Raw genomic sequence first — 14,066 nt, 5'->3', positions numbered from 1 at the left:
AGCAGTTAAACTGTCCTGACTCACACCCACCAACGCTAGATGGCTTAAATTATCAAAGTTTGTTTTTGTTTGTTTGTTTTGCCCTAGGTCACAGTCCAATGTGGAGTAGGGATAGAGAGCAGGCCACTATTCTTCTAAGTTATTTCCAGGTTTTCCCATCTTGTAATGCCATGATCTTCCATAGTTGGCCACCAAGTTTGCCATAGATGGGGACCAGAGAGTCCAGGATCACGAGGAGAGTTTGTATTGGCAAGGCTTGTAAACATAGCCCATAGTCCTTCAGCAAGAATTCAGCCACATGGTCCCAAGCTCACTGCAAAGGGGCTTGGAAAGGATTGGCATGGTTTCCCCAAGCCTTTTTCATTGCCAGCTGAGCGCACATTTATTGTCTAAGCTTCTGTCATTTTGCAAGTGTGATTTCAGCATAGGGCCTTGTGTTTATGAAAGAATATTGAAATAATTCAGCATCACACAGCAGTTGGTTATCTCACACTTGGTCCTGCTCTCACACTCCTGGAGAGAGATAGCCATGCTATTCTAGGAGAATTTAGTGTCTGCACGTCATTTGAGTAGCATTGCTGGAGCTCAGGACTTGTTTCTACTGTTGTGGCTCCTTCTTGCCTTGTTCAGACATTTTGCATCATTGGAAGTGTTTAAATATTATGACTGTCTGAAAAAGCATTCTTCCTTCAGCCTTAGCCACTCTAGAAAATACAGATATTTGCCCTAGACTGCCCTTTAGGGGGTCTAAGACAAGGCTACATCTGCCCAACTGGATCCTCAATAAGATTCTGGTGCTCCTCTTCATTCTTCCAGGAGGTTGGCCTGGGAATCTTGTCTGTCATGATGGACATATGCTCACTCACCGAGCCCTTCAACTTCCATGTTTTAAAAGTGAAAACCCTTTAGACTCATTTTGTTAATTACCCAGAATTTTTCTTGAATTTTAATGCCGTTCTGTTTCCTAAACTGTTATTTACACAGCAGGTAACCTTTCTTAATTTGGGTGCATGATTTCCCCCCCCAAATGTTATTCTAAAATTAGGAGGAACCAGCAGTGTGTTATTGACTCCCTGCAGTCTAGTCTGGATTCTGAAACCAGGAGCAGAATTGAGGCTACCCGCCGAAGAAGAACACGGAAGGGGGACCTCAACGAAATGGAACTCCAGCTGAGCTGTGCCAACCAGCAGGTGTCAGAGGCAACCAAGTCCCTGGGCCAGCTTCAGATTCAAATCAAGGTATTTTCAAATTATGATATGGGGGTGGGGAATGCCTCTGCTTGTGGAAGTAAGCCAAACAACAGATTGTATTGAGCAATAAAAGTGGAGACAACAAAGCAAATCCTTCAAGAAAGCAGGAAAATGCTTAAATTTAAGCTGGTGGAGCTTTGTTTAGAACATGCCTGTACAGGTGAATATCCCATTAAACTCAGAGGGATCTGTGCCCCCACCCATGTTTTCTCTCAAAGGACTTTGGGGTGCAGCTGGATGACAGCAAATACCTGAATAGCTGAAGGAGCAGGTGGCTATGGCTGAGCAGCGCAACTCTCTTCTCCAGTGTGAACTAGAGGAGCTGAGGTCCTTGAAAGAGCAGACAGAATGTGGGCACAGGCTGGCGGAGGAAGAGCTCCTGGAAGCACAGAAAGAATCAATCTTTTCTGTACCCAGGTGGGGCCCATAAACTCTCTCCATTACCTGCATCAGCTGGTTGAAAGCACTGGTTTCCACATGGGGGTCAGCCATACCCGTTTGCCATGTTAAGCCTTAGGAGTGGCACGTGAGACATAGGGAGAGTCTTTCACTTCAGAACAATTTATTCTCAAGTGTATGAGTTTCCCAGTTCTGCTATAACAAAGTACCACAAACTGGGTGGCTTAAAACATCAGAAGTTTATTCTCTCACATTTCTGAAGGCTAGAAGACTGAAAACAAGGTGTTGGCAGGGCCATGCACCCTCTGAATCTCCTAGTGACTTCTTTCTTGCCTTTCCCCAGCTTCTGGTGGTTTGATGGACATCTTTGGTGTCCCTTAGTTTATAGATGCATCACTCCAATCCTCCACCTTCACGTGGCATTCTCCCTGCCTGTCCTAACACCATCTTTCCTCTGTGAGCATCTGTGTCTGTCTGAATTTTCTCTTCTTATAAGAGCATCAGTTATTTTGGATTAGTGCACACCCTAACAACTTTATTTCAACTTGATCACCTCTATAAAGATTATATTTCCAAATAAGGTAACATTCTCAAGTATTGGGGGTTAAGACTGCCAACATGTTTTCTGAGTAGTTTCACAATTTGACCCATAACACTAAGCTTTCTTCCAGAAGAATGGACTGGCAGGGCATTCACCGCCAGGATACTTGGGAGAGAGAGATGAACATTCCCTAGTGCTCCAGACCCACTTGTCTGCTTCTGCTACCCCTAAGCCACACGTTCCCCCAGCATTCCAGTATTCAAACAAACAAACAAAACCTCCTGCTTCAGAGACAGAGATATCTCATAATTCTGGCTTCCCATGGGAGGTTATATAAGTGACACCAAGCAAGAGTTCTTAGAACCTTTGCCATTCTCACAGAATCAGGAAAAATCATAGTGGTTAGGACAACTGTGTATAGTAAATGGGTCATTCAACAAACATTTTTAGGTCACACCCCCATAACTTGGACAGGTATGCATGGTATAGATACAAAATGTCTCTATTTTCCTAAAAGTGTGAAGATCTAAGTAAACACACTGTCGTGCACAGCTGTGAGTATGGTGATAGGGGAAGCACACCCCTACAGAAAGCCTTCTCTGACCATCCCAGGCTTAGGTGGATGCACAGCATACTTAATCTGAGCCAGGAAGGACAAGGAAGTAGTCAGCCAGGTAGATGAGCTAAGGGCAGAGGCATGGGGAGAAGAGCGAATTGGGAGTGTTAAGGGAAACTGATATACTCATGAGAGCATGGGGTCAGGGTAGGACAGACCAGCAGAAACGATCCTGAGTAAGAGCGCAGTCACCAGGGACCTTGACTCTGAGACTGATGGATTTTGAATTTTGTCTTGGAGCTAATGGGGGGCCGCTGAAGAATTTTAGATAGCCAGAAGTGAAGTTATTAGATTTATATTTTAGGAAGTTTACTCTCATGATTGTTATGAAGGATGGATTAAAACAGCTAGGGGAAGAATTGCCATGCTCTGGGGTATTTAGAAATGTCTGTGGGGTCATTCTGGTTGTCACAGCGACTGGGAAGGGCCACTGACATTTAGTGGAAAAGGAGCAGAGATGCTAATATTCCCAAGAGGTGCAGGATGATCCTATATCACATTCCGCCCCTCCAGAATGCCAGTTGTGTCCCCACTGAGGCAAAAGGAAGTATGAACCAGTGAGGTACCAGCTGGAAGGCACTGCAATCAGATTGTGCCTACAGTTTGGCTTCTGTGTCCATGCACATGACACATCCTGATTGGATACCATGAGGTGTAGAACAACAGGGTGCAGGTTACGCGTGATTCCCAGCAGGCTAAGTCATATCAACATGCTCTTTTTCTCTCAAGAAAGCTGATCTAAATACAATGAGAGGAATTCTTATAAATAGAATATCAAATTTTTAAAAAGAAAATCATTCATTATCTGTAGTACTTAATAGCTATTGGTAACAAATCATTTGCCATGCATATTATAACTGATAATGCACCAGAGAGTTCCCGTTTGATGACAAACTACTAGCCTAGTGAGAGGTGAGGCCATCAACCACACATAGAGAGGAGATGGATTTGGGGGGGGGGGGAAATCAGGCAGTAGAGACCTGGTGTCTATGGCAGCATTTCTGAAACTTTAGGTGTATAAGAGGAACTAACACAAAAATGGCAACTCTCAGGTCTCCCCCCAGACCTACTGAATCAGTAGCTCTGTGGTGGGAGCCAGGAATCACGTGAGTTCTCAGGTGACACCGCTGGTCCAGGCACTACCTTTCGACCAGCATATCTAGGTGATATTATGTTGCTCCTGAGGACCTCTCTCCCACCTTAACCATGTGGGGACACCTTGCAATGACTAGAACACTATCAGTCTTTTGATGACATGATGAAACTTCCATGGAACCTCCTTAGGCCCTTCTGAAACCTCAGACCTCTAGCCTAGAACAAACATCTGAGGCCAAATTTATCCTTGGCTAATTACACGTGCCTTTTCAGACCTGAGCTGTAACCATCTAGGTTGCCTTTCCACACAATACCACCTAACCCCACTTCCCCCCAAAAGAACCAGTTTGAGAGTCATTCGGCTTGAAAAGGATTTTTTATAAATTTCTCTTGAATCCTCATGTGAGGATATGCTTTTTCATTGATCTTAGAGAGAGGGAGGGGGAGAGAGAGAGACATTGATATGAGAGAAACATCAATCGGTTGCCTTCCTCTCCTCCTGCACATGCCCCGCCCGGGATTGAATCCACAGCCTGGGTATGTGCCCTGACCAGCAATCGACCGTGCGGCCTTCAGGTGTACAGGAAGACACTCGACCAACTGAGCCCACGGGCCAGGGCTCAGCTTAAAAAGGTTTTTAACCCTTATCTCCCTAGGAGATTTTAACGGATTCTGGGTACAAACAAATCATTTTGTATCTTCCTTTACAAAGAAGTCATTTCCAAGTACTCGAGTGCAGTGAGCGTCCAGAATAGACTCCAGAAAAACACATGTGCCCGCCCCAGGCCACGCCCACGGCAGTGGGAAGCCTGGGGGTGCCCCGAGCCTGGCTGTCCATAGAGGACAGAGGATGGCAGTCCTGAAGATGCTTCATGCCATCAAGGGAACAGGGTGGGACCTGTGGAGCAGGAGTGTCTTTCTTTCTGTTTCTAAGGCTCAATCCTGCCACCAAGAAAGACACTAGCTGGAGGAAAGTGAAAGGACTTTGAGGAGAAATAAGAACTAGAAAGCTCATGCCTTTTATACACACTCTTTATGCTAGGGTTTCACACCCTCAGAAAATCTGTGCTTCAAACATGGACCAAATAGCAGCAAAAGGAGCTCCAGCCTCCTGTCACACCCCAGGAAGGGAAGAATTAGGACAGCACCAGCCACAGAACAAAGAATCCTCCAGTGTACTGCGCTGGGGGGTGAGGCTCCTCTGAGCTGCTCTTCCCCCCCCCTCACTGCAAAGCCCCATAGGAAAGGGAGGGAGGTAGAGAGGAAGATTGTTGTTTCCTGGAGCATCATGCCGGAAACTGAGTTTTATTCCCTAACACCCTGCTCCCCAAAGGTCTGCAGTGGATCCTGACTTCTGCTCTGGGATGTTTGTTCTACCCCATCAAAGAGCAAAAGGCAGAAAAACATTGTTCAGCAAGTTGAAAACCAAACCCGTCTTTCCGGGCTTGTAGGTTATCTGGATCCATTTCTCCTTTCTGATTCAGGCTGCCATCTCTTTGATACTGAATGGTTGAAATCTCTTCCATTCAAGCATGTCTTTGATGGCAAGGGGCTTTTCTAACCTGGCCCCTTGGGGTTGGAAATACTGCTTTAGTGAGTGTGGCTGACTAGAATAAAACTCTCTCTTGGCCCGAGGCCTCTCCCATTGCCTGCCCGAACAGACTAGCTTGTGTTTGCATCGCTGGTCTCAACTTGCCTAACAAGACGGCTGCTTTTCCTTAGAATACAAGTCTCCTGGGCCAGAAGAAGAAACGGGAGGCTGATGTTGCCAAGATGCAGAAGGAAGCAGAAGAGGCAGTGCAGGGCTGTTGAAACGCAGACGACAAGGCCAAGAAGGCAGCCGCTGAGGTGGGTGCACCGACTGCCTGTCACTCCTGCCTGCCAGAGTTGACTGGAGCAGTAGCCAAGGGGTGGAGGCCAATCTGCAGCCAAAAAGGATTCCACTGATTCTCTGCACCCCTCTGCTCCCTGTCCCCATTTTGAAAAATTAGGCCAATTAGCTCCTCCCCTCCAACCTCCCAAGGCAATGAAAAGGAGCAGTTGAATTCCTAGAAGCAAAACCTTATGAAAGCAAGAGATTTTTGTTTTGTTTTTTAACTTAAGCCACTTTCTGCTTGTGAATCAATATATCTGATGTTTAGAAACAATCCTTCCCGTGTTTACTTAAGAATAGCTTTGTTCCTAGAGTGTGTAATGGTTTTATGACAATGATCTGGAAAGAATGCTTATTTCACTTATTTCTTTCAGGCCATACTACTGCTCTAGCAGCAGAATCGGTTGATAAAGAAGGGCTTCTGGGTTGGCATGTGCCTTCTTTATTTACAAGTTTAAAATTGTTGAGGGTGGTGCTTTTCCTAAATGACACTAAGCTCAGGGTCGGCTGCCAGCCTTGACTATACCTTTGTGGGAACCCGAGAAACGCCACCCTCTGAGCGCCCCCTGTGGGCAGATGCAGCACTTCTCTCAGAGGATAAGCAGAAGGAAATACCCAAAAAATTCATTGAGGAAGATGGAGGGAGGGAGGTAGAGGGAGAAAGCACCCAGCCTTGCAGGCCCCAGCACTTGCTGAATAGGCTTGGGCTGGATTGCAGCCTCCACTCACCCCAACCCCATCAGCGATTTTGTGTAGTCCAAACAACCAACCATCGGCAGCAGCCCTGACCTTGCCGTATGCATGGAAGTTGATCCTCTTGCTGAAAAGGATATGGGAATTGGGGAGACAGGATATTCACTTTGATTTCATATTTGTCATTTTGAAATTCAAATGAGGGGAAGAGCTTGTGTCTGTATTTGCCTGAGTTATTTAGCGTTTGGGCAGCTAAATAAAACTTTTGCACCACATCCTAGCTACCAGGTTACTGTAGGATCCAGAAGGATGGAGAAACAGGCCCATCACTCAGCCACTTTGTATCAAGGCAGGCACTTCTGCTCTCTGATGGCGAAGAGGGGTGTGAAAGCCTGAAAACGTTTGGCCAAGGGAAAAATAATGTGCTTAACATTTATGCAAATCCACATAGATAGAAAGGAATAAAAACAGCTTCTAGGTCTGGTAAATTTATGGAGTCATACATTATGAAGGCTCTATCTGCTTAAACTTGCCTTTTAAAGATTTTCTTGACTAAGTTGAAAAATGAACTCACTACCTCCCCCCTACCCTTAAATTCTCCAGTAGTTTAGTTCTGAGTCCCAACCTCACATAGCAGAGCTCAGAGCTGCCTGTAATTTATTCTTTGCCCTCACCATCTGCACAGACGTCTCACACTTAAATTATACAGATGGTTGGTAACCTGATAGACAGAGAAGCTTTGACTGGGAGGGTAGTGTTCTTACATTAAATGCACTGAGAGGTTCAGGAAACAGTTCTTAATAATTGCGTCAAGACACTAAGCCCTTGTATACACAACCAAAGCCAAGAGCAGGCTTCACAAGCAAGAATTAACCTGCCGTGTGCCAGATTATTGGCACTCAGAACATCTGTTGCTGCCAAATTCCTGGAGCCTAAACTTGTTTGCAGTTGTGAATCACAGAATCATAGAAGTGAGATGTGGAAAAGATTCTCACAGGCATCTCCTCCACACTTTTCCTGGTGCATGAGGTTACAGGACGTGGTCCGGTGCTTTGTTCAATTAAGAGTTGTTACTTCGTCCTGGCTGGTGTGGCTCAGTTGGTCATCCTGCACATCTAGAGGTCATGGGTTTGACTCCAGGTCAGGGCACATACCCTGGTTGTGGGCTGGATCCCCTGTTGGAGCGTGTATGGGAGGCAGCCAGTTGACGTTTCTCTCTCACATCAGTGTTGTTTTCTCTTTCTCTCCCTCTTCCTTCCTCTCCCTCTGAAATCAATGAAAAACAATTTTAAAAGTTGTTGCTTTGGCCGGCCATCTTGCTTTCAGTACAGGTGTTGCGTGGGAGTGTTCGTGTGGAACTTCATCTTTGGTCTGTTTCCAGCACCCCTCACCCTGAGCTCTGCAGTAGCTGCTGCTGTCTTGATGGCCTAGTCTTCAGAAACCTGAGGGCCACAGGCTTTTAGGGAGAGCCTGGTGGGAAGAGGTTCCACGCACAGAGGCAGGGCATGGCATGGCATCTAGCTAGGTCAAGAACTGAAGACTGTGGGTAAAATGTTAAGAGTGACCAGCCGTTGCATGATCTCAGTCTCTTTCCTGCTTTTCTAGGCAGCGCACGTGTCAGAGGAGCTGGAGGAGGAGCAACGTGCCAGTGCGCACTTGGAGAGGGTGAGACGTAATATGCAGCAGACAGTTAAAGACAGGAAAGGGCTGGATGAAGCTGAACAGATGGCCCTGTGGGAAGGGGGAAGCAAATCCAGAAGCCAGAATCCAGGGTAGGAGCTGGCCCTGGGGGACCATGGGGTCTTCACAACTCCCTATTCAAGGCCATATTGTCCTGGAATCATACCAGATAGTCCCTACCTTCCTCATCACTTTTGCTAATGATGCTTTCAGATCTCCAAGAGGGTCAGATCTTAATGTATTCATTCTTTCTTGTGTGACTTGGGGCCACTTCCCTTGGACTGGATTAGTCTGCGCCCTTCCTGCTACGTGAGACGCATCTCCTTCCATCCACCCACACCAGCTCTGGGCTCTCCACAGCCAGGTGCCCTCCTGTTCCACACACACCCTCACAGTCTTGCTTCTGTGACTTTGCTCCTGTTATTTCTCTGCCCATTTCCTAACGGCCAGAGAAAGGAGAAGGGAAACGACTAAATCAAGTATCAAGAAAGACAGAGTGAAGATATAGTAAGGGCTGACAGAAATGATGTAGTACCTGCCTTCAGGGAGCTTAAAAACAAATAGAAAGACCTATCTTGAAAATAGGATTTTTAAAATTATTGAATCAATTTCAGTGACTAGGTACAGGCCATGTGACACATGCTACAGGATGGAAAGAATATTTGACTGGGATTTGATGGCTCAGAAGGGCCTCTGCAAAGTACAGTATTGCCTTTGCTCATTTATGGTATATCCATATAGTGGAATACCAATGTTCACGATGGCACCGCATCCATACAGTCATGCTATTTAAAAGGAATGAGGAGAGCTCTATAATGTGTTCTGGAGACCATGCCTCGCAGTGTAATGATAAAAGGCACAGGCAATGTGGAGAGTGTATAATCTTTTGTGCAAGAAAGGGGGGAAATATGAAGTTATGTACACATATGCCTATAATTTAAAAAAGAAATAGTGACAGGATAAAACAAAGACTAATAAAAACAGCTATTCAGGAGGGGGAATACAGAGATGAAAGTTAGACCCTCTGAATGCACCTTGTTGTCTTGATCACAAAATCACATACAACATTTACATGCTTCATAAATAAGAAAGTTTAAATCAAAGAGGAAAGTAAAACAAAGCAATCCTTAACATTTTAACACAAATGGAAGCAAACGAAGCTAACTGTATATCAAGCTGGGAGGCATAGAACACACAAAGAACAATTATTCCCAGTGACTTTTAAACAGTGTTTTGTTTGAACATCTCTCATGAAATAGATCTAAGGACAAAACAGAACAGCAAATGATGGAAACTGCACTTGTAGTTTCAATATTACAATATCTTATTATTGCTACTAGCAATAACACTAATACAATTATTTATCCAACAACATATATAAGAACCAAGATTTTTAGGATAAAAAAGAAGCATATAGGCATAAAAGCAAAGAAGTTATGTCTTTTTTCCCTAAAAATACATAAATGATACTAGTATTTCCAAGTCAAATTTAAGATAACAAGATTTAATTTTATTTCCAATTGTTGTCCACTGTTAAGGCCTAGAACCAATGATAACTCAGCAGCAGTGAGATCCTCAATATCAGATGACACTAAAGAATTTTGGTTAATTTTCCTAAATACATAATCACAATACCATTACCTATTAGAATTACATAAAGAAATATTTATACATAAAATTATATGTCTAGGATTTGCTTTAATATAGCAACTTTCCCCTGAGCTGTTTTACTTAAGAAATACAGCAAAAGGTTAACAAAGTAAAGGATGGGCTCTGTTAGTCTCATGTTCCAACTGATAGAACGATGTGTTATGTTCCTATAGGGCAAGGGTCCAGGAGATTTTTCTTTTCAATAGGCTTCATTCACAAGAAACCTGCACACCTGCTGACTGCCCCACCCCCAGCATGCCTCCCTGAGGAAGAGCAAGGACAGTGGGCTAACGTGGAGGCAGGAGGTAAGGGGAATCAGAGATGAGGTCTGATAGTCCAGGCGCATTAGCCTCAGGGCATCGGGCTTTGCAGTGTCCAAGGGTGATCAGGAAGGTCTCTCTGAGAAGGTGGCATGTGCTTCAAGAAGGCGCCAGGGAGAAGGCCCTGGACATGTGGGGGAGGAGAAGCAGCGGGCAACACCCTTCCCCCATCAGCTCCCTACCCCTTTCCTGGTTTATTTTTCTCCAAATCACTTATCACCATCTAATATATTCTATATTTTACTTTGCTCTGTTTGTGTGTCCCCCCCCCCCCATTAGAATGTACGTTTATAGTGGGGAGATCTTTTTTTTTACTGCTGTCTCCTTAGCCCTGGGCTTTGGTATGTAGTAGGCATCAAATATTCCTTGACTAAATGTCATGTTAGCCTTGTTTGTATAACTCTATAAGGCCACAGGCAGAATGTTAGTCTGTACCATAGCTCTCCCACAAAGCAGCACTGTGGGGCTGTGTGTGACACACATGTGACATAGACTTGGGGACTGAGTTTTAGAGAATCAGAGCTGAGTATGGAGGGAGCAGCTGAAGATTAGGTAGTGTACTGGCTGAATCCTCAGTGTGCTGTGTGGTTTTTTTTCTCTATATGCTTACATACGTTCATGAGTGTGTGCGTGTGTGATTTTGTCATCTGAGGGAAAGGTATTGGCACTGCATGGATTAGCCTTTCACATCCTTCGGTCTAAAGGGTTCTTATGTGGACTCACAGAGTTCAACCAACTCACTTTTGGCGAGAGTTTTCCAAGAGGGCTTGCCCCCCTGTTTAACCACTGCCAGAAAGAGAGCAGGCACATCTTCCCTTGATGATTTCGCTCCCTGTCAAGTACGATGCCATGCCGGCCAGCCTGTGGTCTGAGATCATGGTTGTTTGCAGGTCTGTGAGCCGAAAGGTGAACTGGAGGGCGAAATCCATCGCAATGCAGAGGCACAGAGGGGAGCCACCGACTGCAGCGATGCATCGAAGAGCTGACCTACCAGGTACTCGGGGAAAGCACCCCCATCTGGCTGGGCTGCACCCTGGAAAAACGGGCTCCGTCAAGCCAGCAAAGGTCTTCTGGGTCTCCTGCACTTCTTTCCCCATCTTCACTCTCTCTCAGCAGTAGACACTGACTCACCCTTCCAGGGCCCCTGTGCTATTAGTGGTTTGGGTTGGTCCCTTTTCAGAGCTCTCAGGAAGCCAAATGTGAGCTGCAATTTGCAATTAGAAGTAAAAAGCTATTTATACCGTTCCTATTTTTTCACACATAATGCCTGCAGCACTTTCAGAAATATTCCTTCCTGTGAGAGCAGGAGTGGGAACAATGTGTAAATGAAGTGACTGGCAGAGACGGGCGGCCACCCTGCCAGCAGGTTACACGGGACGCTGACTAAATTGAGCAGGGGACATTTGCACTTCCATTTTCTGGTTGCACAGACACCCCAGGCCACCAAGGACTCTATTTGGTGCCGGTGCCAGGTGAACACATAGCAAATTGCTAACGAGAGGCCTCCAAAGCTTTCTGTTCTCCTGTTGACTGACATTGGTCTCAAGCAACTAATTGAAATGAGGCGGGCAGACTGACTTCGTACCAGTAATTAATACATTTCTAAAGCAACAACGTAATCCTTCATTTGTATTTTTATTTTCTACGCTTTCTTCCTTTTCTTCAAATGGAGTAGAGCAGAGTCCACGATAGCAGAGGCACTGTACGTGGGTTTGCCGCTCTGTGCATCTTCCTGGCACAGGGTAGGTGAACATATTTCAGTGGCTGAAAACATGCAAAGGTCACCTTCTAGCCCTTTCTGCTGCACAGGATAGCTTATTTCAGCGATAAAACAAACTCATTCTAGGCTCCCACGTTTGCGGCGCCGGCAGCAGTAAAGCTAGGTCTGCCCGACCTGGTCCCTGGTCCCTGTTCCCAAGGCTACGATGTTTTTCGTGTTGTGGGAGACATCAAAGTCTTCCTCCCTTGCAGCAGGAAGGATAGTGTTGATCAGAGAGCAGAGCACTTCAGAAGCATCATCTTGGGCTAATTAAGATGAAATGAGCTACTTGCGCAGCTCTTCTTCACTGAATAAGTGGTTCTTTCGGAAGACGAGCCAGTCTGACACTTCTTAGACTGTGCAGGTTTATCAAAGCTGCTGCGGAGCCAGCCCACGGTACGTGTGGCTCAGGAAGCACACGCCCGGGAACATGCAGGGTGTGCCGCTCTGCTCTTTTGAGGGGGGTTGGGGAAGCCACCTACATGGGGGAGTAAAATGCTGCTGGTTAATAATGTTTGCGGTTTTCTTTTTATTTTCCTACGGCTTATTTTCACTGTTTTCTTCTGTAAACAACTTCATTACAGAACAAAACAACAAAGTTTTATTTTATTTATTTTATTTTGTTGTTCCAAGGATTGCATTCGTGTTCTATTGTGTTAGATCTTTGTGTCTTTGTAGCAATAATCATAGTATTCCCCAGGTACTAGTATGGAGGTATATTTCTTAATTTCTCCCAACTGTCTGCACAATGCTTAGAGTGTGTCCATTCAACTGTGCAATGATTTTCTGCCATCAAATCAGATAACACCTGTTGAGCACCTACTTAATGCAAATATTAGTCTAGACCCTCTTAGTTGACAGAGACATTAGAGAGCCCTCTACATTTCTTAATACCGATACCAGGTTTTGAAACATTCAAGGTGGATGCTGAGTCATTTGGGCCTGCTCTCCTTTAACACCAAAATAACCATCTGGACTAGGAGGCAGGGTGTTTGCGACAGTACTTCATAGGTGCCAATGGAAGATGTCATTCTGAAAGGGACATGAATATGGTTTTCCTCTTGTAGGAAAAATCCTCTGGGGTGATCCAACTACACTGGAAAGGGAATCAAGTGTGACCCCATCCACAGTAGTTCTTTGGCCAGCCCCACTGAGCATTTATTCCCCTCATATGTCCTTCTAGCGTTTAGAGTCTCATCCTACTTTCTCTCTCCACTGCCTAGAAAAATGTGCTAAAAAGCAAGACATAAGATTGGACACTTATAATTGTTACAAAGGTAATGACAGGGTTTTTTTTTTTTACCCCACTCTTCATCCACCTGCTCCATTTTACCTTTGACTGCTTCCTATAGTCACATAACTGCATGTAGATATTATTTAATCTTTATAAATCTAATTATAAAGGTGGTATCTTTATTTTTGGAGGAATAAGGTAAAAAAATTTGGTCTTGGGTGGGTTCTCCGGGAACCAGATGCCAGGATGGAGTCAGAAGGACGAGAGAGTTACTGGAGGCAACACCCAGGGGAGAGAAAGCCTTCAGACCACACTATGGGTCTGACACCTGTCACAGGAAAAGATGAAGGAAGGAGGGTTGGATAGAAGGGGCCTCGGAGAGCAGTGCGGCTCCCGGCAAGTGTCCAGCACAAAAATTGCCCTACAGGGGTCCCATGTGGGCAGAAATGGCCAGACCTTAGGAACTCCGCTGTGCCTGGCTATCGGTAGGGGCTGCCTGGGGAGTGTGTGACCCCGGTGTAAATGCTGTGGCAGATCCCAAAGGCACTGCAGTTGGCTGTTTTCAGGAAACTGTCCTCCTCACAGCTGAAGGGCAAGTTTCTGGAAGGGAAATCTTCACAGTGCACACCCCTGGCTACCACAGCTACGGAAGGCCTCGGCGGAGGCGCGCGGGAGGCACAGTAACATCAGCAACCACTTCTAGCCTTTTCAGTTTTCTTCTGTGTGGCCTCCTTCACCACACAGTGAATTTACAGGCCTCAGTAAATTGATTTTAACCAATGAAATCTCTGTTGGTTTTAGAACTTTCTATACACACAGAATTCTATGAATCTTCAGATTTCTTAAACCTGAGAGGCAGAGGGATAGGCAGATGAAAACAGAAAAGAGATTTGATTTTAAAAATGGACTTGTCTCATTTTCCTAACCAGATTATTCCTTACATATTGGTTCCTGCC

The 14,066-nt window shown here is 45.3% G+C and overlaps 1 protein-coding gene across 1 annotated transcript in view; it reads left to right on the top strand.

Moving 5' to 3' along the window:
* Window positions 1-14,066, top strand: part of MYH15 (myosin heavy chain 15) — a 123,367-nt gene that overhangs the window by 105,975 nt on the left and 3,326 nt on the right. The window contains 9 exon segments of the mRNA XM_087817797.1: window positions 1,046-1,238; window positions 1,469-1,505; window positions 1,508-1,633; window positions 1,636-1,667; window positions 5,624-5,749; window positions 8,073-8,199; window positions 8,202-8,239; window positions 11,008-11,071; window positions 11,074-11,111. Coding sequence (XP_087673923.1) covers window positions 1,046-1,238; window positions 1,469-1,505; window positions 1,508-1,633; window positions 1,636-1,667; window positions 5,624-5,749; window positions 8,073-8,199; window positions 8,202-8,239; window positions 11,008-11,071; window positions 11,074-11,111 — 781 coding nt within the window.

The sequence above is a fragment of the Miniopterus natalensis genome, chromosome 6, assembly GCF_054644295.1.
Source record: "Miniopterus natalensis isolate mMinNat1 chromosome 6, mMinNat1.hap1, whole genome shotgun sequence".
In the NCBI taxonomy this organism is placed as follows: Eukaryota; Metazoa; Chordata; class Mammalia; order Chiroptera; family Miniopteridae; genus Miniopterus; species Miniopterus natalensis.
Note: the sequence above shows the minus strand (reverse complement) of the source record. Positions and strands in the feature narration are given on the sequence as shown.